Source organism: Simochromis diagramma, unplaced genomic scaffold (genome assembly GCF_900408965.1).
Source record: "Simochromis diagramma unplaced genomic scaffold, fSimDia1.1 OVJJ01000026.1, whole genome shotgun sequence".
In the NCBI taxonomy this organism is placed as follows: Eukaryota; Metazoa; Chordata; class Actinopteri; order Cichliformes; family Cichlidae; genus Simochromis; species Simochromis diagramma.
In genome coordinates, this window is record NW_024386985.1 from 7,329,204 (window position 1) to 7,353,144 (window position 23,941).

Genomic DNA, 23,941 nt, shown 5'->3' on the forward strand with positions numbered 1-23,941 from the left:
TTAGTGAGATGCCAATTGCCCGTTCTGCTGCCCTCAGGTCCATCAGGTCAAAGACAAACAGGCTACCCTACCTCCGCTGCAGTTTCCTCTTGTCCTCCAAAGTGCAGCAGTTGAACCAGAGTGTGCAGCAGTAAGTCAGAAGGCTCTCAATGGTGGAGCGGTAGAAGTTTACTAGCAGTCTCTAGGGTAATTGGGCCTGACGCAGTTTCCTGAGAAAGTACAGCCTTTGTTGTGCTTTCCCCACCTGGTCCTGGTCAGCCGAGATGTGGACTCCGAGAAACTTAAGGCTCTCTACCCTTTCTACCTCCTCCCCATCAATGTAGAGGGTAGAGTGCTCAGGTCGCTTTGTTCTTCTGAAGTCGATTACAGTGTCCTTGGTCTTGACTGTGTTCAGATGCAGGTTGTTGTTGTTACACCATCACTTCAGATGCTGAACCTCCTCTCTGTAGGTTGATTCGTTGTTGTCGATCAGTCCTATGATGGTGGTGTCATCAGCAAATTTTATAACGGTGTTACTGGTGTGGATTGAAGAACAGTCATGGGTGAAAAGTGAGGATAAGAGGGGACTGAAGACACACCCCTGTGGGATGCCTTCGTTTAGAATGAGGGTGGAGGTGGTGTGCTCTCTCACTACAGAAGTTGATGTATGAGAGTACAGCAGATGTGTGGCCCTTCAAGTCTGATCCTTCAGCAAATACACTCCAATTTGTGTTATTAAAGTCTTGTAGGGCCATGGTGGCTTCCGTGGTCCACACTCGTACTGTTGATGGTCAGATGTCAGAGAGTCGGAGATGAGGCAGTGGGGTGGCTTTGTAAGCATCTGGGATGTTGGTGTAAACCTGGTCCAGTGTGGTGTTTTCCCTCGTCGGGAAAAATCATGTTTTTAAAGAATCCAGGCAGGACAGATTTCAGGTTTGCATGGTTAAAATCTCCTGCCACGATCACAGCGCAGTCCAGTTGCGTTGTTATCTGTTTATTAATGGAGCGCTGGAGTAGCTCCATGGCTGACTTAGCATTAGCTTGCGGTGGCACATAAACTGCTATTATTGTGACCGGTGTGAGCTCTCTCAGCAAGTAGAAGGGTCTACACTGAACTATCATGTACTCATGATTACTTATTTTCAAAAGTTATTAGTTACTTTATCACTTTTTTAAAAACATGATAGACAACCTGAATAGAACCAATAGACCTTTCAGCCCAATTCTATTTTTTCTGTATAATCCATCATATAAAATTGAATCAAATGGAAAAAGTCTCTTTTTAAAACTTTTTATTAGTTTTAATCTTTTAACCTTATGCTCATTGCATCAAGCAAAATTAAATTATATTCTATCGTCTTTGACTTCAGTTTGTTTAACATTTAAACCTATTTTCTGCATGTTCCAGCATATAAAATGAAATCATTTCTTGCGTTTACACTCACTCTTTTAAATAGATGTAAGTAAAAGACAGCAGAAAATAAATAAAATCAAAGATCACGTGGCACTGCGTCCCTGTCACTCTTAAATCTATTTTCACCTGTTTAGCAGAAGTGGAGCAGGCGGCGGTTTGCCCGTTGCTGCAGCAGTCTTGTCAGTGGGGGGTTTCTCTGTAAATTTCACATTCCCGTGGCAGCATGCGAGGTACTTGCTCAGAAGTTTAGGGTTTTTTACGCTCTAGAAATAAGTTTTCTTCCCACGGAGAGTACAGCACATGCAGATGTTTTTTTCACTTTTTACGGATTTATACTCAAAGTAAGGTCAGTACTTCCATGCTTTAAACGCTGTATAGTCATACTCGCAATCCATATTATCCATTGTTGATCTGCACATGTCTGTTACCACGAACGTTGCACGTGCTTACGTCAGTGTCATGAGACGCAGATTAACGCAGCGTGCTTACGGGAAAGTAACAGTAATCTAATTACTTTTTTGCAATAGTAATCCCTTACTTTACTCGTTACTTGAAAAAAGTAACCGTGTTACTTGTAACGCGTTACTGCTCATCTCTGAACACTATGCAGATATTCTGGACATGATGTTATGTCTCCTGTTTCTTAATGTCCTTTGTTTTTTTAATTTGAAATATTTAAACGCAGCAACTTTTTTATGTTTTTATGATCATCATATTAAATGTAATGTTTCCTTGTGAATATTTTTCTTTGGCTGATTAAATGAAGGAAGCTGTTTCCTGCAGTTGAGTTTGTATCTCTGTGCTGCATTCAGGACTTTTATTCTTCCTGCAGCGTGAACGCCGTCCGCCTGTCAGGGTAAACGTGGTCTTTAGAATGAATCAGTATGGCGGAGGAGGGAGAGGAGGAGGAGGAGGTGGTGTGTTTGGAAGAGATGAAGGGACTCCTCCCATGATTCCCTGATCATATCAGTGTTCTGTTTTGACTCTTATGATGGTCCTCTCTCTCGCTCTCTCTCTCTCACGCTCTCTCTCTCTTTTTCTTCCTTCCTCCTGCGGCTCTGATTAAATCGTGTCAGAGCTGCAGGACGTTGGCGCTCTCGCCGTGTTCAGCATCCTCGGACTGAGTGCTGCAGTAATGAGCTCTGAGAATGAACATAAGAACAGGACGAGGACCTCAGCGGCTCTTGTGATGCAGATGGCTCCATTTAATGGCGATGCCTCAAATCCAACGAGCTTCAGACACCTCCTCTGAGGGTTTGAAGTGACGGCGGAGTTGTTCCACATGGCGCTACGCCCTCCTTCATGTCTGCCGGCTCTCTGGGGCGTGTTGCTGCTGTTTTCTGCTCTGTTACCCGCCAAGCTGTTGCTGCAGTTGTAGATATAATAAATGCGGCTTCAGCCGGGCCCGGTGGACTGAGCCTGAGTTTGGATTACAGCTATGGCCCTATCAGGAGAGGAAGAGGAGGAGGAGCGATGGTGTCACACTGTCTGCCATTACAGCGTTACATTTTCTGTTTACACATCAGTGTTTAAAACTTAATTCTGCTTTGTTCCAGCCTGCTGTTCCTCTCATTCGTGAGTCAGCTGAGACATGAGAACTTTGCAGTGTGTTGATGTATGCCGAGACTGTACATAAAGGTTGAATATCGTCTTAGGTTTGTGATGTCCTGGCATGAAGTTGAACATTTCCATCATCACAATTTTGCCTTTTTGGGGTCAGATGAATACGGCCTGGATCGTTTGCTTTCTCTGGCCTCCTTTCTGACTGTAACAGGTCCTTCAGTTCCAAAGCAAACACTACGTTCTATTCAATCAGAGCTGAAACCAGCAACCAAGACAAGAAACTCCTTTGCAAACTTTTTAGTGACCTCAGTGATCGAATGAGCAGGTGACCCATTTCCTGACTTCTATCCAATCAGACATCATTTTACAATCAGTCATGCTGACAGCCAGAGGATACCTGCTGCATAAGGCATAAACACACAAATTCTGCAGGTGTGGCAGAGCTGTGATCCGAATGTATCAAATTTCAGATCCGTGGAAGAAAATGGATGAATCAATATTTAAGATTTCACCACTAGGTGGCAGTGTTTTATGAGAAAGTGCTGGCGTAGCTGTCCCTGCAGTGCAGGGGTGATGAGGTTTGAACTTACTGTTTGTGAAGCTGAAGTTTGTTCTCACGGTTTTGTGTTTTTCTATTTTTGTGTAAATCTGTGTTTCCTTTTTTCTAAATGTATTGATCAAACTAAGATCCGGGGAGGGATAAAAAAACAAAACAAAACAAAACTGGGCTCTCCCACCTGGAGGGGGAAACCAGGTGGGAGATTGCCCAGAGGTGTGAGGAAACCAGGAGCTGCACAGACTACGCTGAGGAAACATGAGTGAGTCATCAGTGAGGAGTGTTCACTACAGCAGCACAAAGTGACAGATGGATGACAACGTAGAGGAAACCGTTGCTGATGCTGCAGTGTGAGACTCGAAAGAGCACACAAGGAGACATCTTCACAGTAAAACTGAAGCATCTGTCTGTTTTTATTATATATCTTTTTTACTTAAAAAAGATTAAAAAGATGAAACCTGCAGCTGCTGAGGAGGACCTCGGACTGTGGAGCTTTGTTTCCGGTTGTCCTCCTCTGTGGATTCTCCCGGGATCACAGATTTCTTTAGCCTGTTGTTGAGCCCTGACACTCAGCTATGTGAAGCATCACCGTCATGCTGCTGCAGTTTAAAGAGCTGCACTGCTCTGTCCAAGTTGTAGGTGAGCTGCAGCTACTCTGCAGCTGTTACAGCTCTGCTGCACCTCCACGACGCACTCTGGAAATTCCAAACCAGCAGACATTCTGAGTTTAAACCAGAGAGACTGGTGAATTTGATGGCACAGTCACAAAGCTTTGCATAGTTCCAGAGCAGATTCAGTCTGTCCTGCTCAAGTAAATCCATCTTTGTTGCTCAATGCTGAGTCAGAGGGGAGGCACTTGGATTCAGGCTGTTTCCATTATCATGTCACTGTAGTATCGCGTCACATGTGACACACTGCATGTTATCCCTCAGGCCAATCACAGCTCTACATCATCCTGCATGATGTAAGTAAGTAAAATGTATTTGTATAGCACTTTTTAAGACAGGAATGTGTTACAAAGTACTTTACAAGGAATACAAAAACATATCAGACAAAACAACATATTACACAAGAACGTTACCCAAATGTCTGTCTTAAAGATGTTTTCAGCTGTTTTTCAAAAGAAGTCACAGAGTCGGTGGTGCGTAGAGGGGGTGTAAACTGTTCCAGAGTATTGGTGCTAGGGTTTGGAAAGCGTGATCCTTTGTTTTCAAACGGGTCCGTGGAATAGTCAGAAGACCACTATCAGTGGATCTATAGATCTGGTTTGGAGAGTAAGGGTGAAGAAGCTCGATGATATAAGTGGGGGGCCTCCCCTCGTAAAAGACATAAAAGTTAGAGTGAGGATTTTAAACTGATATCTATACCCAACCAGAAGCCAGTGCAAGGACTTTAACAAGGGAGTGATATGAGTGAATTCATGACTGTGGGTTAACAGCCTTGTTGCGGCATTTTGCACTGCTTGAATGTGATTTAAAGATGCCTTTGTCAGACATGTTGTCTGATTTTAGGCTTGATACTCTCTGGAGCAAGAACTAAACACTCAGTCTTGTCTGCGTTCAGCTGCAGAAAATTGTTTGCCATCCAACCATTAATTTACTTAAGACAGTCCATTAGGATGGATAATTTGTCTAATTCCCAAGGTTTAAACGAGATATACAATTGGATATCATCTGCATACAGATGGTAGGAAATCATTTTGAAACTGCTAATGATAAGGCCTAAAGGCAGAATATATAATGAAAATAACAAGGGGCTTAAAACCAATCCTTGTGGAACCCCGCATGAAAATTCAGCTATATCTGACCAAAGGTTTCCTACTGAAACCAAAAGTGATCTAACTGCCAGAAATGATGTGATGCATTTTAGGACAGATCCAGATATCCCTACCATGTGATTTAAGTGGTGGATTAAGATCTGATGATCAAAGGTTGAGCTAAGGTCCAGTAGAACAAGGACTGAGCTGTCTCTGTGGAGTGTAACTTTCAAAAACCTGACTGAAAGTTATCGAGACTTTTTCTAATATTTTAGAAATGAAAGGAAGTTTTGAGATGCGTCTGTAGCTTGTCTAAAGTGTTGGATCCAGGTTAGGCTTTTTCAGCAGAGGTTGAATAACCCCCTGTTTAAAGCACCTGGGGACAGAGCCGGACAGCAGGGATCGTGGGGGCAGCAGCCCAAGCAGAGAAGCCCAGACCTCCCTCTCCCCAGCCACCTCCTCCAGTTTATCCGGGGGAACACCAAGGCGTTCCCAGGCCAGCTGAGAGATCTCTCCAGCATGCCCTGGGTCTGCCCCGGGGCTCCTCCCAGTGGGACATGGCCGGAAAACCTTGCCCAGGAGGCGTCCTCGTCAGATGCTTGAACCACCTCAACTGGGTCCTTTCGATGTGGAGGAGCAGCAGCTTTACTCTGAGCCCCTCCCGAATGGCTGAACTTCTCACCCTATCCTATCTCTAAGGGATTATATTTACACGATATTATAAAACAATTCCACAAATTCTTCTCCCACAGAGTCAGTAATTAGACATGAATGCTTCACATGAACAAAGGGCAGAGTGTCACAGATAAAGGAGAGATCAAATACAGTACAGGTGTGGGCGTGTGTGTAGCAGTCTGTTCAAACTGAAGTGAAAAACTCGTTATTCTCTGTGTCTCTGCAGAAACGACGATGCAATAAACCAGATGGCCGTCCCTCCCTTCCCCTCTCCCCCTCCACCACCCTCTCTCAGCCCAGCCAGCCCTGAGGTAAACGAACGAACACACACACACACACACACACACACACACACACACACACACACGCGATACACCTTCTCTGTCCCCATACCTTTGGATATGTGCTCTCCAGTTTTGAGCAGTGACACTTGTCCTTGTATAAATATCAGGTGCCGCATTTAAAATCCTTTTGTTGAATGAAGCAGTATTTTTGTCTGTTGTAATGTCACTGTGTCAGGCTGAGTGATTATAGACTCGTTAATGTCGCCTTTTTGAGAAAAATATATATACACTGCTACCTTGTCAGTGCTTGGCCACTTTCATGACGTCTTCACGTCATCATCAAGCCGCAATACAGCTGACATTATGTGGTGTAAACCTATATGATGTCAGCCAGATAGTGTGAAAAGAATAAAAAGATTTGTCGTCAAAGTTGAAAACAGACCAGAGGAAGCAGGTGAAGGTCACCGTGAGATCATTTAGCCAAACGTCCATGTAAGTGTGAGTAATGGCAGCATGGAGTTCTCTTTAATGACCGTGGTTTAATCCTCAAAATGTTCAGACTGCTGTGTGTAAAATGTTTTGATCTGATTTGTTTGGTCGTCTTGATGAAAAAGTTCACCTGTGAGAATTTGCAGGAGGTGTAGGTAAAAGTTTTCAGGTAATGTTTCCTGTCCTTTGTGAAGATGTTAGTGTTTCACAGACGGATGAGCCTTCAGTGTTTGCACAAAGAAGAGAAACTATTCATATTTAAAGTTTAGGGTCGCGAAACAGTCGGTTATTGATTGTTTATTTGGAAGTCCATCAGCTGTGTGACCGCGCTCAGAACACAACAACGTTCAGCTTTGACCTCCACAGAGAAGAAAGTGGTGTCTGCGTGTTTGAGACGAGCACCAAAGTTCATTCTTTGTGTTTGTATGTCAGTGTATCTCGCCCACCCTGCTCAGTGGATCCACCCCCTCTGACGGGCCCTGTCCCCCCGACGGCTTGACGCTCCACCCGCTGTCGGATGCGCCGGTGAGTGTGAAGCTGAATCTGAAACAGAAACGTGGGAACGAGTTGTAAATGTGAGCTGATCTGAGGTCTGCTTAACAGGACGAGCCAAGCGACGAAGCCGAGCAGAACAGCAGGAGCAGGAACAGCGTCCCCGAGAGTCTGAGAGAGGCCAACACTTTCAGAAAGGTACAGGGATCAGACTCCGCCCCCAGGGCGTAATTGTTCAGATTATTATGGCAATGTTCACCCTTGGGAACCTTAATACTGACATTCTCTGATCAAACAGACCAGGCTTCATGTGAATTTTTCCCAATTTTGGAACTGTTGTCTTCTGTTTACTCCTGACCATCGTCAACTTTATCTTTCTGTCTATAAAAAAAGTTACCTGTGTATGAATCTCATCAACAATTATGAGTGACGAATGAGATGAGGTGTAAAACATACCCTTAGACCTGCAGGTCTCCAAAATCCAAGAAAGTGAAAACAGCCAGAAGAGTGATTTTATTTGGACATATTTCATATCTCCAAAAGTTGATTCTGTTCATCTGGACGTAATGTTTTCAGTGGGAGACTTCTTCAGTCTCAGCTGACTGCAGGTTTCCCAAATCTTATAAACAGTACATTTGCATAATAACTGAAACCAGCCCACTGAAGGAACAGTAGGCTGGGAGGTCAGTTCCTTCATCATGATTATGCAAATTCTCATGACCATTGACCAACAACCATTGATCAAAGACCACTGATCAATGGCCGTGAGTACCATTCACAGAGAGTTGGGGAATGGCTGCAATCACAGCATTGTACGATGGCGAAAGATGTACCCTTAGGCCCCCTCCTCGATTCAGAGATGGTCTTTCCCTTTTCACGTAAATGGCCTCCTTGACTGCGCGCTCAAACCAGCGTTCCTCCCTGTCCAGGATGTGTACATCCTCATCATTGATGTGCCAAAAATTGTTCCACCCCAAGGATCCGGTCCCCCGAAACAAACAGAGTAACATAGTGTACGCAGTTAAGTGCCAGGAGGATTGCCAGGACATCAGGGAAACCAAACAAACTCTGGCAAAGCGGATGGCACAACACAGAAGAGCCACCTCTTCAGGCCAGGACTCAATCTATTTACACCTACAGGCCAGTGGACACTCTTTCAATGATGAGGATGTACACATCCTGGACAGGTCACTTGGATGAGTGACGAAACGTTTCTCCCACTGAAAACGCTACGTCCAGATGAACAGAATCAACCTTTGGAGATTTACTTACCTGGATGATTGAGAATGCATCAAGACGACATATTTCATATTACAAACTTTGTCCTCAGGGTTATGTTCCAGATGTCCCAGAAATGTGACTGAATGAGGACATGAATGTGTCTCCTTGACCCGCTGTGCTCTGTTTCCTCTGCAGAGGCTGAAAGCTGCAGAGTCTCCAGAAAATGAGTTGCAGGCTACACTGGAGCAGCAGGTAACCTCACAGGAAGCGCCCATATCCTTTAAGTTAAAGATGAGATCATGTGGTTACTGTTATTATGGACTTATTTCACTTCGCTCAGTTTGTTCTTATCAGTCACACAAAAGCCTCTATCAATACATCTGATCTGTGTGCGTGTGTGTGTCCAGTCACACAGTAAACGGATGGCAGCTTCTCCTCCTCTGATCAGCCCCGATCAGCACAGAGGTACAAACACAGACATTTAACTGTGAAAAATCAGATCTACATGCAGACTTCATGTTTCTAAGAGTAAACGGATCCTCGTCCTCCTCAGACCCAACCTGCTGTGCTGTGGTTCCTGGTCAGGAGACACTGCTCGAGATCTGCAAAGGTCGATCTGGACTGGGACTCAGTATAGTGGGAGGAAGAGACACACAGCTGGTAACACATGCGCACACACACACACACACACACACAGTGTGTAACTTTACAGTCCAGTGCTATACCTGCTTTTGTAACCAGCTGTGAGCATCAGTGATGATCTAACAGCTGTTACTGTCCGTCCTTTTAAAGTTATTAAGGATCACATATGCTGGAAACTCCTTAAAAAGTGTCAGATTTTTTATTTTTAATTATTGTTTTTGCCTTTATTTGATAGTAACAGTGTAGAGAGACAGGAAAGCAGGGAGAGAGAGGGAGGGGAAGACAGCAAAGGTCCGCAGGTCAGACTCCAACCCGGGCTCATGGCACGTGGTTGCCAGCTCATCCCACTGAGCTAAACTGGCACCAAACACGCTAGATGTTCACGTGTGCAGCTAAATTGTTTCTCTGTTAAATAAGGTTATTACAGAAAATAACCGGCTGACTGACAGGCAATCAGGAAAGAGTGCTGGACACAGCGTTCTGTGACAGAAAGCCTGACGTTCACACTTTACCTGTAGAATCTGTGTTTAGTATTTGGTGTGAGACAGACTTGAGTGAGAGTCTCACACTCTCCTCAGCATCGAGGACGGTGCTGAGAATGCTCAGCCTTTTTCGATAATCGATTTTCTGATTAAAATCGATTTCGGCTTGAATAAAGTCATATCGATTCATTAAATCCCAAATCAATTTTTAAATATAAATGTATTTTGCCAGAAACGCCAGAATCTAAGCTTAAACCTCACAAAACTATTTCAACAACCACCAAACAGCTAAAGCAGTAAATGAGAGCAGGATTCCACAAAAAGACGTAAACGCAAAGCGCGGACCCGATGCATCAGAATCAGTGAAATGTCGTCTTTCTCACCCAATGGCACGTACCCAGACGTGTACGTACAGGTGGAGCTGAAAGCCGACAGCTCACAGATTCTGAAGCTGCAGGTTTAGTCACTCTCCAATGAAAGTTGACTGAACCAGCAGCAAAAGAAGATCCAAACTACGCTTCACATTTCGCTTCACCTAAACATCGTCATGAATTCCCTCTTACTTTTGCTATTTTGCTTCCACCACGATAAAATCACACTTCCTGCACAGCTCTTTCTCTCTCTGTCAGTGTACTTCAAGAACAGTTTCCCATCTCAAATCTCTGTTTTCTGAATTATTTGCTTGGTTAACCCTAGAACACTATCGCTGGGTGATTTTCACCCGAGCAAATACATTTACATTTTGGAGCATTATTTTAGGGTCACCCCATGACACTTTTTTTCATTTTGTTAGACATGGCACAGTTGAAAGTAAAAGCAGACCACTCTGATTTGTCATGTGTTGTCATATTTTGATATATTTTGATGACAAGTACTTTTTGTTGGTCATATTATATCGAGTAAAAATCACCCGGTATTAGTGATTGTGTTTATTTATAGTTTATTTATAGCAATAGTGTTCTAGGGTTAATACCCACCAGTCATAAATGATCAGAATTATAACATTTCTATAAATGACAAACTGGAGGACTATGATCAAATCTGGAGGTCACTCACTGAGTATCTGGAAACTATGGACAAACAAGAAACTACTATGTGGGCTTTACCCTAGGTTATAACAAAGTGATAGCACTCTGGGATCAGGGAAGGGTGTGGGGAGGGAGGTTTTTTTTTTTTGTTGTTGTTGTTGTTTGGCTTTTTCTACCGTCTTGGTTGTCCGTTTCGTGTTTTGTTGTTGTTGTTTTCCCCCTTTCTTGGTGATAAAAATATAAAAATTAAGCGATGAGAGCCCATGGGGCATTTTTGTAATCGTTACTTGTGCTTCACTGTAAAAATATTTGAAGAGAGAGATTAGAATATTTCTAAATGTCGGAGTCAAAATTGAATCGAATCGGATCAGGACCTTGTGAATTGGAATCAAATCAATTCTAGAAATCAGTGACGATACCCATCCCTAGTGTTTAACATGAAGCCAGGACAGCGTTCCACTCTGATGATGAAGATCAGTCTTCTTCATCTTCAGTTCATGAACAGACTCTACCCAGGCCTCACCCTCTCTTCTTGTTTCTCCACTAGGATGCCATCATGATCCACGAGGTGTACGAAGAAGGAGCTGCAGCCAGAGATGGGCGTCTGTGGGCCGGAGACCAGATACTGGAGGTATTCACAGACACAGCACCACCCACGGGAGGAGGCGCCCATCCACCTGTCATTACATCATTAACAGGATGTATACGAGCCATAACGTTAGCTGGCGAATGTAGTTACTGCTCACAGTAGGAGGTCCGACCTTCTGCAGAGAGTCGTCAAAAACTCAGTTGGATCAAAAAGATATTTAGATTTGAAAGTTGAATCTAATGTTGTCTGCTCAGAAACGAACCTGCTTCAGCTCCCCCTGCTCAAACACAGCTCATACATCCACCGTCTGTGTGTGTCTGTGTGTGTGTGTAGGTGAATGAAGTGGATCTCCGCGGGGCGTCCCACGAGGAGGCGATCGCCGCCCTGCGTCAGACACCGGCTAAGGTCCGTCTGACAGTCCTGAGGGACGAGGCTCAGTACAGAGATGAGGAGAACCTGGACGTCTTTAAGGTGGAGCTGCAGAAGAAGAGCGGCAGAGGGCTGGGGCTCAGCATCGTCGGGAAGAGGTCCGCATTAAAAAAAAAAAAAAAAACAAAAACCCTGTCAGGAAAATTAAGGAAGTCATGAGATCTGATTTTAGGAGGATTACGTCTCATTTTTGATTATAACGACAGGAAAACATCAGAGTTAAATCTGTTTCTGCTTAAAGTTTGTCTTGGAACGTTTTTTTGATTACAGATGAGAAAATGTCGTCTGTCTGTCTGTCTGTCTGTCCGTCCCAGGAGTGGCAGCGGTGTGTTTATCTCAGAGGTGGTCAGAGGGGGCGCCGCTGAGCTGGACGGCCGGCTGATGCAGGGAGATCAGATTCTGTCAGTGAACGGTGATGACGCGAGACATGCCTCCCAGGAAGCCGTGGCTGCCATCCTGAAGGTGCTGAACAGTACTCTGAGCTTTTACTGCAGTAACACTGATCTGTAGAAGTACTGATACTGCATTTAATCAGAAGCACATGCTGAGGCGGAGCTTTTTATTTCACGCACTAACAGATCATTTTCATTGGTCGGTCACTAGAAGTGAGAGATTTCTGTGTTTCACTGACAGACCTAAAAAAATCAGTTTACTGGATTCAGATTGTTCCACAAACACTAAAGAGGCGGTGCATGAACGTGTTTCTTCACGTAGAAAAAGTAAAATTTCGAGGACACAAAGAGTGCACGAGGAATTCAGGGAACATGTTCCAGCACTGTATCTTCCAACACTGCTGCTCGGTCTTTACCACGCTACCTGAATCTAACTCTGAAAGCAGACTTTTTATCATGTGCTTCTGCTGCTGAAATCATTTCAGAGTTAACACAGAGCTGCAGGAATGCGTTAGCATCCCTCACTTCCTGTTTCCCCGCATGGATGTGGATGTTTCACTTATTTGCAGCCCTGTAACACAACAGTAAATTCCTCCCACTGTTAAAGCTTTCCACGACTTCGCTCAAAGTCAACGTCACACTTTTTTTGAGATGATGTCAAATTGATGCAAACTTCAGCGCTAGTTTACCATAAAAGTCTTTACTGCAGCTCTGAGGTGGTCTGGTTTAACGTGTGTGTGTGTGTGTGTGTGTCCGTCCTGCAGTGTGCTCGGGGTCCTGTCCTGTTGGAGCTCGGCCGACTCAAAGCTGCCTCCTGGATCACATCCAGACATAACTCACATGGGAGCCAGGTGTGAGAGAGTTCAGATTTATGATGGTCCCTAACACTGTAAGATAAGCAATACTACAAGCCCAAAGATACAAAATCCCAACAATCAGATCGCCATGAGCAAGCACTTGGTGGTAGTGGGAAGGAAAAACTCCCTTTTAACAGGAAGAAACCTCCAGCAGAACCAGGCTCGGGGAGGGGCGACCGTCAGTAGGGAAAGAGGAGAGAAGAAAGAGCACAGAGAGACGGGTTCATTAAATCAGAGTTTAGTCCTTTCTGTTTTTTTGTTTGTGCTTATGTTAGTCAGAACACCTGAGCAGGGATTCAAACCAGCAGGCTTGGATGGCTCACCAGCTGTTCCTTCTGCTCCTCTCTCCCACGATGACCCACCCCGGGTCTGAGTTCATTCTGGAACAGAGCGCCAGGATTGTCCTGATCTCAGCTTTAACACAATAAACCTGCTTCCTGTGTAAACTGTAAAGCGATGATGGACATGCCTCCTCACCTGGGAGCACCTGAACTAGATTTTCTTTCTCTGACATGGCGAGCAGCGTGAGCTGATATGACACTTCCTGTTTCAGATGAGTCACGCCAGCACAAACAGCTCAGGCGTTCCAGCTCCGTCCCTCACACAGTCCCCTGAGCCATCTGACCCCCCAACTTCAAGCCTGCCCCTCAATAACAACGCCGAGCCCACTGGTGAAATCACTTCCTCCACCTCAGGTAGACACATGTGATTGGTCAGAGTGATGCAAATGTGTTGATTACAGAGAGAGCACTGATCGCGTTTTCTCTGCTGTGTGTGCAGGGCTCGACGAAGGCATCCGAACAGTGGAAATCACCAGGGTAATGACCTCACATGCACATACAAACACACTGTAGGTCACCTGACCTCTGATCCCTGGATTGCTGTAAAATAATAACTCACATGAATAGTGCAGACCAGATGTCACTGTCACCGCACAGTGAGAAGGTCCGCGTCCACCTTTTATTTTATATTTTTATTTCCATCAAACCACAAGAAAAAACAAAAACAGTGAGTCCTGGATAAGAAAGACCCGTAGCTGTGATTTCATGGTTAAAGCTAGATGTCATTCTGCTCTCCTTTTATTCTTCCACCCGTGTATCTCAGGGTCTCGGCGACTCCCTTGGGGTGAGTGTAGCAGGAGGGAAAGGCAGTCCTCTGGGTGACATCCCCATCTTCATCGCCATGATTCAGGCCAGCGGAGTCGCTGCTAAAACCCACCAGCTCAAGGTAACTGAGACCACGCCTTTTCCACCTGAACGCTGCACCCACATACCATGTGAAAAAAACAGGCTGAAACCAAACTTTAGTCTCACTGTAACTGTGTGGGTGTGCAGGCAGGGAGCAGACTTTGTCACAGGGCCACGATGCCCCCCCTAAAGTAAAAGTTGGATCAGTTATAAGTATAAAGGCTTGGTTTAAGGGTAGGAGGCGGCTGGAGGAAGTGATGGAAACGTGTCTCTCTGTGTTTTCAGGTGGGAGACAGGATCGTCAGTGTTAACGGGCAGTCTGTGGACGGCCTGTCTCACAGCGAGGTCGTGGCCATGCTGAAGAACAGCTACGGAAACATCAGCCTGCAGGTAAAACATGCCTGCCACACCTGTACACGGGGAGGACTGTGAGAATGCAGGTGGTGAGCAACACTCCAACATGTGACCCCACTATTACAGCAGATTTACTGGAAAACTGAGGCGGACAACAGGGTCAGGCCAAGTAATGTCTGCAACTGTTGAGGGGGGGGGGTGCACTGGAGTCTGGACTACACACACTGTGCATTCTTCCTGTGATTGGAGGAGAAAGTAAAACAATAAAAAGAAGAACCACTGTGGAACGCCTTTTGATTCAAAAACAACTGTGAGCACTTGTGACCCACAGTGAGCTTGTTAATGCCCCCTGAGGCCAGAGGGTGGAAGTTCATCCACTGCCTGATCTTTGCCCGACAAACCTAAGACGCAGCAATGAGCTGATAACACACAGGGAGGTTTTGCTCTCCGTGTGTTATCAGAAGTTTGTTTTATTTGTGAGCATCACAGGAAGAACATGGAAGCCCGGGTGAGACTTTCTGGATCACTCGATGGGAAAGTCTCTCTACAACACCAGAGCCTCCGGAGCTCATGATTAGCTTCTCGACAGCATCATCATTAATCAGTGTGTGTGCACCCAAATGACATGAAGTAAATACTGCCTGCGTTCCCCAGTGTTTGTGCTGCTTTGGGATTTGTTCATAAAACGCCCTTTTACTGTCACGTTCGTCATTCAGGGGATAAAAATGTTCAGTAAAGAGAGAGAACCCAACCGCTCAGAGACTCAGAGGCCTGTCACGTGTTTACATTCACAGCACACATGAATATTCTGATTTCTCTTTGTGTGTGTGTGTGTGTGTGTGTGTGTGTGTGTGTGTGTGTGTGTGTGTGTGTGTGTGTGTGTCTGTCTCTCTCAGGTGGTGGCGGACACCAACATCAGCGCCATCGTCTCACAGGTGGAAAGTCTGACCAGCAGCTCCATTCCCTCGGACAACACTGACACACACACAGCAGAGCCTGAGTGAGTACACACACACACACACACACTCAGGAGTAATGACAGGAAGTACTGATCTGACCCCGAGTCTCTCCTCCCCCTCCTCGTCAGCGGTCCACGGCCTCGCAGCATCAGCCTAGAAAAAGGTTCAGAGGGGCTCGGCTTCAGCATCGTCGGTGGCTTCGGCAGTCCGCACGGAGACCTGCCGATCTACGTGAAGACAGTCTTCAACAAGGTCAGGACCCGTCTCTGTCTGATGATGTCACGTGCTGCGAGGCACTGGGAATGTAAACGTGCTGCGTGTCGGCTGATTTCAGGGCGCGGCAGCGGCGGACGGGCGTCTGAAACGAGGCGATCAGATCCTGGCGGTGAACGGAGAGAGTCTGCAGGGAGCGACGCACGAACAGGCCGTTGCCATCCTGAAAAAACAGAGAGGAACGGTCACGCTGGATGTCCTGTCATAACACACGTCTGCTCACACACCTGCACACACACACGGAGCTCCTGCTGCGACGCACACGCTCAGACTCCTGGACAACAACTCTGATAGTCACTCTGAACCCCAACACGCAAAAAATTGACAAAAGAAACGGTGTCAGACACACACGCGCGCGCACACTTCCTGTGCACGGGTTGGTGGGTTTTGGCCGTCTTTACATGTTAAACAGAGCTTCTCGACCTCTGGGTCAGGGCGCCACATTGGGTCTCAGCTGATGTGTTCGTGCTTGCTGTTTGGATCTAAAGTAAACTTCCCGCGCTGTAGTTTTCATGCTGTAATATTTAATCCTTAAACAGGCATGCCCACGCTTTCTAAAATACCACAAATCAAAGAGCTCCTAAACAGATAATAAAGTGTAGTTACCTGGCTCTTGTCCACCCTCTTGGACTGCAGTTGGTGGTCCTTCCAGATGCGCCTCCGGGAGCAGTAACTCATCTTTGAAGCGCTGCTGGTGAGTTATTTTGCATCTGCAGAATCAGCGGTCACAAACCTGCTCACAGAATAATGGCTGTGAGCAGCGTAACAGCTTGATCCAAAATACCGCCAGATCAATGTTCTGCCCCCCCTCTTTCATCTTTACTACAATAACGAGCAGGTCGGTCTGACACCACCCAGCTCAAGCTGTCCTCGACTGTGCAGCAACATGAGTGGCTCATTTGTTTCTCACTGGGTGCTGATTGGCTGATTTTGCAGTTAAAGCAGTCTTCCAGAACCGGGACGACCATCACCAAGGATGTGTAAGTGGAGTCTGCCCAAGGGTAGCTGAACCTGGTCAGCCTGCCTAGTTCGAGAGAATGAGAACGAGAAGGAATTAATTGATCGCTAATAAACTGATCTCGCACCACGTTGTTCTCAGGTAGAGATAAAAACGAGTCAGCTGATATCCTGTAGCATCAATTCTGTCCTGTAATCGTGGAACCGACCCAACCCAACTATAAAATCTGATGTCATAACCCAGAACCAGGTTGAGAAGCTCTGCTGTTATTTATCCTTTGATCGACACAACGCTCCGTACTGACGGAGGCATGGCCAAATCAGCCTGCACTAACTGATACTAACTGAGACACGGACTGATGGGAAACCTTTCACGAATGGTACCAGAGGAACAAAAAGGGAAAGATGTGGCTGATGTTAGCCTAGCATCTCTTCTGTGGTCCACTGTTAGCCGTGTAGTAGCCGTTATTGTAAAAGTGAAGACCGATGTGGAGCGTAACGCCGCTGACTGTCAGCTTCCCTTTTTTTTTTTTTTCTGCCATCACAACCAGCCAAACATGAAAGAAACAGCTGCTAGCCTTTAGTTTCATCCTCATATTGGCTCTATACCTGTGATTTTCCACTCCACACCTTTTTTTCATTTTTAAGAATTTTCATTTGGGTCTAAAAGCACTTTTTCACCGCAGGAACTCAAACAATGCACAATCTGGAGCAAACATTTACAAGAGCAGGCTCCAGTGGTCCTTTCAGACTTTAACCAATCAGCATGCACCACACCCAGCAGTAAAGCCGAGCCAGAAAGCACAATGTTCACTAAACATAATCAAACTGTAGCTGGACATATATTTTAAAATAACTAACTGTAAACACCAAGTCTAAAAATAATTCCACTTCCTGTTTGATGGTTTCATCCACGACAACCTGCAGCTCATGTGGCCCTGTTTGGACTGCAACATAAACAACACATAGTTATGTGACTGGCCAGTTCAAATATTTGAGCTTCATTAATAAGATCTTTAAAGAACTTCACTTTTAGTTTCATAGCTCAAAGGTGTGCAACAGACAGATGGGAAACTCTAAGGGGGGGGGGGTGGGGGGTGTCTCCTGGCAGTTAGACCCTGGTTCCTGCTGTGGAAAAGGTTCATGTTTAGATCTGAAAATTGCAGTCATCGTTGGGTTTTAATTACTGTTTTGTTATCTTTGTCAAGTATTGAGCAAGAAAAGTGGCCAAAAACCTCCTTATGAAAAAATATAAACCTGTAAGAGCTGAAATCTGTAAACTTGTTTCCACATAAATCGTAGAAGATGGGAAGAGACTAATAACACAAAGTTTGTCTAGAAATGAGGAAACTGTTTCTTGCCAACATCGCCATCTAATAGAAAATGTTGTGTCCTAAAAACCTGCAAACTGTTCACTCAAAATCTGGAAAATGAAAACAGTGGGCATGAAGCTCATTAAAATATCCCTTCATAACAGAGGTATATTTATTTTTGATTCCTTTTTATTTATTCGAGTGCTTCCACTGTATTTCTGTTGTTTAGCCAAACATGTTAAACGGTGCCATCATTTGATGCCATCACTTATCCTCTGTTTCCACGTACGCTGACTGCTGAACAGAGCACAGACAAGCATACCGATGTGAAACCCCCTCTATCTTCCACTGAGTTCGTGCAACACTTTATAGAACATGTAAACATGTCTGTCTCCATGGAGACTCTCAGGACTTGGTGGGTATGGAGACTCCTGTCGCCCCTGGCAACAGATACAGTGTCTTCCACATTGTAGTTGAAGGAGACGTGAATAAAAGCATCGGGCCGACATTCAGTGAAATCCTTGTGTTCTCCGTCTTTATCAACATGTTCTTTTCTTTGCTGCGGTCAGTCATAGGTGCAATCTGCTACTGATCTCTGCAGTCACGAGGAGGTGTCAACTAGCGACCACAAGCAACCTCCTGCAACCGGTGGTTACCGTGGCGTTCCTGACCGGTCTTTAGGCCTGTGCAACTGCGTTCTGAACCCTCTCACCTCTGAGTATAAGCAAAGAATATCGGCTGTTTTCACTCAGGTGTGCATAAAAGTCCACACTGAGCAGCTTTTTTTCTGGTTTCTTCTCCATGAGGAGTCTGTCCTGTGTTACCAGCTCTGTAAAACAGCAGAAGCTAACTTGAGAAAGTGGACAAGAGCTTTCCCCAGAGCTGCCACAGGCCTTCAAATTCAGGTCTGCTGGTGGCAGATAACTGCAGCTATCTGCAACCGCAAATCTGCAAGTTGCAAATTGCAACCAATAAACTTCTAATATTAATTCTCATCCAGATCTTCTCATTCAACAAATATGAGTAGAGCTCTCAGTTTAATCCCTTTCATTAAATATCCAGTATTTATGAGCAGCTGTCCTGAAGTGCTAAGAAACTCAGTTTGTTTTAGACTGAGAACACGACGATCCAACTGAATGTCAGCATTTTGCTTTGAATGGTTTCCTACTGTGCAGGTAGCTGTTTGTGGCTGCGCATCTTCGTCTGACTCAAGTGTTTAGCAGCAGCTGAGCACCGGCCTCAGCAGCATCCTGTACTTTATACATATCAATCAAATGCAAAATACTTTATGTTCAACTTTTACTTTGTCATAATTATTGTCTTAATTTTTTGGTACTTCATATGCAAATGCCAGAGTAGATGAAATCTAATTTATTTTTGATCTTGTTGAGAATTAACAATGTATTTTTGTTGCTGTTGTGTTGTTATGAGCACTAATATGTCTGAATATCAGAAATCAGAGTGGAAACCTGCAGCTTTGGTCTGCTAGCGCTTCCTTGTTATTCTGCATCATTTCTTAATCATGTTCTCAGAAGTTGTTGAGAAAATTTGTTTGATTTCAAATAAATAACAGATAATAGATCCAAACTGACTTTGAAGGACTGTTTTACTGTATGATTCTCAGTTCAAAATGATCTGTAGCCAATCAGAAGAAAGAGTTGTTTTTTTTTTTTGTTGTTTTTTTACTGCTGGCAGGTCAGCAGTCGAGATTTATTTCATGGAGCTGAAATATTGGTAATGACTCAGAGACCAACCAGAAGTTTGAAACCGAATGAGGTTTGTACTAGTATGTACAATGTACTAGTTCTTCATTAGCTGTTCACTAGCTGTTCACTAGCCATTCGTTACTGAGTCTACTCAGTACAATTCATTTTATCTCAGGCTAGTTTTTTCAGGCTGGTTTTGCTCATTTCAGTTTACCTTTTGGTTTTTGAATTGTTTAGTTTTCAAAGCCACTTTCAGTAACTGGGGATCAGGTGCCTGGTCCACATTGGACCTGGCCAGGCCCAAATGTGGTGGCACATGGCAGTTGGGCCATAGTCCCATCACTTAAGGACTGACCACCAGTCTGTTACCAGTGAGGTAACAGTCTGCTGTGGTGAAGAGAGGGCTGAGCTGGGAAGCATCAATTTACCAGTCAATCTATCTTCATAATCTTATCTATGGTCATGAGTTCAAAGTAGTGACAAAATTAAATTAGATCACGGATATTACCAGCAGAAATATGGAAATATTTGTTTGAACACAACACAATACACAACATTTTTACAGGAATCCTCAGTGTCATTAAAGAAAACACCACACCCTCAGCATCAGGCTGTACAAATCTTTATTTCTGCTGTGACGTTTTAATATGGTGACTGACTCACTGCTGCCTCTGCTGGACATTAGAGGAACTGCAGGTGACTTTTATTAATTTCATTCAACCCCCCACCGCCAAAAGCCGGATCCTGCTGTTGTTAGTCTCTTCAGTGTTACTGTCGTGTTGAATGATTAATCAGAGACCCGACACAGCAGTTTGTTAGAAAACATAACTTATTAATGAGCACAGAGTCAGCACAGTCGATGAAGCTTTAACAAACACAGCAGCTGATGCGTTACTCTGAGTACAGATCATTGATATTAATTCCACACATTCAATTATTCACAATCAGGAGGAAAAATCAAGCCAATCATACAGTAAGTGTAAATAAATTCCTTCGCCCTGGTGAACTCCTCACACCTTAAAACACAAAACAAAGAATTACAATTTGCACAAAAAAAGAATTTCGTGGCTCTCCAGACTCCCTGTTGAGACAGCCAATAGACTCTCTGCAGGGCAGTCACATGGAGGTTGTCTTGCCATTGATGTCGACTGCCAGGTTGTTGAAGGCGTTTGGTGCATCTTTGCTCCTGATGGATAAACGACAGATTCAGTGAAGAGTGCATCTAAAGCTTCTCAGAGTTCATTAGCAGTAGCTGTGAATGTGGTTGGACTCCAGCGTTAGGATACCTGAGCTGGGAACTATTGTTTTTACTCAGTTACTCATATTTGATAGTAATGTACCTCAATTTGGAAGAACGATTTGTGCCTTCACCATGCGACTTTTTATTTTCATCTTTCTGACCACGGCACAAAGTGAGGAGTGAGGACTTGACAGGCTGTGGTATACAGCACTGTGAAGGCATCACAGGAGCTGGAGGTGTGCTGGAGGCGAGTGAGGGTGAGTGGAGGTGTGCTGGAGGCGAGTGGTGGTGTGCTGGAAGTGTACTGGAGGCGTGTGTTTCTGGTTTTTGTGTTGAAGTTAACCACAGAGGGCGCTGATGGTGACTCTGACGCTCTGTGACTGTGTGGCTGTGTTTGAGCACTGAGTGTGTTTAAGGGAAGAAGCTTCGGCCCTCAGGTCGTTTTGATGGAGGTTTTTGTGTTTCTACCTGAAGGCGTCCAGATTAGTCTCGTAGGTGTTTTCGTTCCCTGACTCGGTGCTCTTCCTCCTTGTGCAGAACAAAAACGAGAAGTAGAATAAACGGTCGTGTTCACAATCAGTTTTATGTCTCAAGGATCTTTGGTGTTACAGAAGCGTCTTCAGCGTTTCCTGTCTTGTTCCTACCTGATGGAGCTGAGGCGCATATCATACAGGTTGCTGCTGATAATGTCACGTTCTCTCACATCGTCAATGCTTGTCCTGCTGCGCAGACACAGAAAAATCACAGAATGTAACGTTTCTGCACTGAAACGTTCAAACGGTCCTTCGGCGGTATTTGGCCAACTGACCTGCTCGGGTTTTCACACCACGCCTTCTTCGCCAGGATGACGACGAAGGCGAGGAACAGGAAGCCGCAGACGGCAATGATGCCGGTCAGCCACTGAGGCAGTGCCCGCTCGTTGGTGTTAGTGGGCTCTGCAAAGCAAACGCACAGAGGGGTCAAAGGTCAGAGAAAAGATGAAGCTCTGATGGTTTTGAACTTTTCCAGCACAGAAAATATCGTGTCGACTTCCAGACGCGAGCTAAACCTTCACCTACAATCCTCACTTTTTCAAACTGGTTCCGCTTCACTGTCATTACAGTGAATTAAAAGCACTTTTTTAATCCACAAAACGTTGTTATTTAAGCCAGACTTTTAGTAGATTTGTCAGAAGTGTAAATAAACCTGTCATTTCTTCCACAGGCACAGATATCAGTCCAACAGAGCACCTTTGGGATTTGGTGAAACGGGAGATTCTTACCATGGATGCAGCAGCTGTGCAACAATGTCATGATGATGTCACATCAACATGTACCAAAGTCTCTGAGGATTGTTTCCAGCAGCTTGTTGAATCTACTAATCAGGCGTACCTAATAAAGTGTCCGATGAGCTTGTATACTCGGGGTACGTGAAGTGATTATTTAATGGTGTGATTGGTGAAGCTGTCAGATAATTAACACTGTTAAGCTTTTATAGCTTGACCCTTACACAGTCATTAACAGCTGATAAGTCCTTGTTTGTTTCCTAGTTTGTGTCCTTGGTTGTTTCCTTGTTTGTTATCAGTTTTTAAACATGATGATAGCAGAACATTCAAAAATTGCCTTTGTAGTGTTGGATGATATTGCGATCAGGGTAGATTGGAGATTAATTTAAAGCTTTGAATGAAGCACAGCGACAAACACACACACTATATTAATAAAACATCAGACCTTTGAGTTTACGGTGTGAGAATTCATTTTATAAACGTAAAAGCTGCATCCTTATCTTTCTTTATCTTCATCAACATTTCCTTTTAAACTCACTAAAATTAAGCTGATAATAGCTAAATAGACGTGCAGGTCCACAACAAACCAGCGTTTCTGTTCAACATGCGACCAATCAGGAAAGCTTCTAATGTGAATCACTGTTGAACTGAGTGTTTCAGGGGAAATGAGACATTCCCAACAGTAAATGGGAATTCTTCAGTTTTCTGACAACACATTTTTAGAGAAGGTTCGTACCTGTCTGAGCAGTCACCGTTCCGACGGCGAGCAGTAAACAGGAAATCAGTGCGCAGAGCGTCCCCATGGCTGAGTCTGTGAGGAAAACCGGAGCTGCTGCAGTCGAGTTAAAGACAGAGTGAGGACAAGGCTCTGGGAGCAGCAGCTCCCTGCAGGCCTGTCAATGTTTAACCCTCAACACAGACGAGCTTTTATGAAGACAGCCCATCACCTGTCTTCAACGTCATGCTGGAACAATCCACGGCCTTCATTCATAGGTGATTAATAAACAGGAACCAGCAGTTTAACTTTGACCCGAGGGAGCGTAGTGTCTCATTCACAGCCACAGACACGTGTTCATATATCAGCCTCTAAAACAGTAACACATTGACTGCTTACTCCAAACAGCACGCTCATAATAACATTATTACAAGTTCATGAAGCAAAAATCACCTTGAGAAACTTCAAACTGCTCGAAATATTCTTTTTTTTTTTTTTTTTTTTACAGTCACATAACCTGCTGCTGACTGAGCAGTCAAAGTACAAACAGTACACCAGTCAAGGCCCCTCGGCAGGCTTCCAAAAGTTAACCAATCGGTAGAAAGTGGACTTCTAGAAAGGAGGACCCTAAAGTGATGGGAGCGGCCTGTATCAGATAAACAAAGATTATTTTGAATTGTGACTCATGCACAGCTGCTCTACTGTGGAATAAAAATAAAGAGCTGTAAAGATATTTTCTCTGTATGCATTAGTTTACAGCTTTGTGTACCAAGATAATAATGATGACAGTGGTTGTGTCTGATTTGAATTCTTTAGAAAGAAGCAGGAAGTTTCTGGTCTCTTACGAGGAAACTGTACAAGCAGTTAAACCAGTGAAAGCACAAAAAGAACCAAACTGAATTATCAAATAATCAATATTTGCATATTTTAAATGAAAATCCTCCAGAAAAGTTGAATTTTTATATGAAACTGTCAGTCCTGCTGCAGACGGCTCAGCATCACAAAAACATGAAGCTTTTAAATCTTCAATGTGTAAAGAAAGGATTCACTCACTGTGTTTTCAACACTATAATCAGCTTCAGAGAAACTGAATGTTTGCAGTAATTCACAGGAGAACAAGCGTGT

The 23,941-nt window shown here is 44.5% G+C and overlaps 2 protein-coding genes across 10 annotated transcripts in view; one reads left to right on the plus strand and one right to left on the minus strand.

Annotated features, from left to right (window-relative positions):
• patj (PATJ crumbs cell polarity complex component) overlaps positions 1-19,478 on the plus strand; it is an 88,468-nt gene extending 68,990 nt beyond the window's left edge. For all 8 annotated transcript variants that reach the window (XM_040039941.1, XM_040039937.1, XM_040039939.1 and 5 more), the window contains exons 31-47: positions 6,170-6,254; positions 7,149-7,241; positions 7,320-7,406; positions 8,625-8,681; positions 8,837-8,894; positions 8,983-9,089; positions 11,129-11,212; positions 11,504-11,697; positions 11,914-12,061; positions 12,756-12,842; positions 13,402-13,543; positions 13,629-13,666; positions 13,953-14,075; positions 14,321-14,425; positions 15,286-15,389; positions 15,477-15,600; positions 15,683-19,478. In XM_040039941.1, the coding sequence (XP_039895875.1) occupies positions 6,170-6,254; positions 7,149-7,241; positions 7,320-7,406; positions 8,625-8,681; positions 8,837-8,894; positions 8,983-9,089; positions 11,129-11,212; positions 11,504-11,697; positions 11,914-12,061; positions 12,756-12,842; positions 13,402-13,543; positions 13,629-13,666; positions 13,953-14,075; positions 14,321-14,425; positions 15,286-15,389; positions 15,477-15,600; positions 15,683-15,829 (1,783 nt within the window). In that variant the 3' untranslated portion in view covers positions 15,830-19,478. The remainder of the gene's footprint in view (positions 1-6,169; positions 6,255-7,148; positions 7,242-7,319; positions 7,407-8,624; positions 8,682-8,836; positions 8,895-8,982; positions 9,090-11,128; positions 11,213-11,503; positions 11,698-11,913; positions 12,062-12,755; positions 12,843-13,401; positions 13,544-13,628; positions 13,667-13,952; positions 14,076-14,320; positions 14,426-15,285; positions 15,390-15,476; positions 15,601-15,682) is intronic.
• A 728-nt stretch (positions 19,479-20,206) lies between these two features.
• Positions 20,207-23,207, minus strand: pdzk1ip1 (PDZK1 interacting protein 1). 2 transcript variants are annotated; one of them, XM_040039945.1, is made up of 5 exons: positions 22,838-23,207; positions 21,646-21,772; positions 21,482-21,556; positions 21,306-21,365; positions 20,207-20,783 (listed from the first exon to the last, which is right to left on the minus strand). In XM_040039945.1, the coding sequence occupies exons 1-5, from the start codon at positions 22,902-22,904 to the stop codon at positions 20,714-20,716; spliced, it is 399 nt and encodes a 132-aa protein (XP_039895879.1). In that variant the 5' UTR covers positions 22,905-23,207; the 3' UTR covers positions 20,207-20,713. The 2 variants fall into 2 exon arrangements, with proteins under 2 accessions (XP_039895879.1, XP_039895878.1); XM_040039944.1 differs by having other exon boundaries at positions 21,482-21,559; positions 22,838-23,204.
• Between the last annotated feature and the right edge of the window lie 734 nt (positions 23,208-23,941).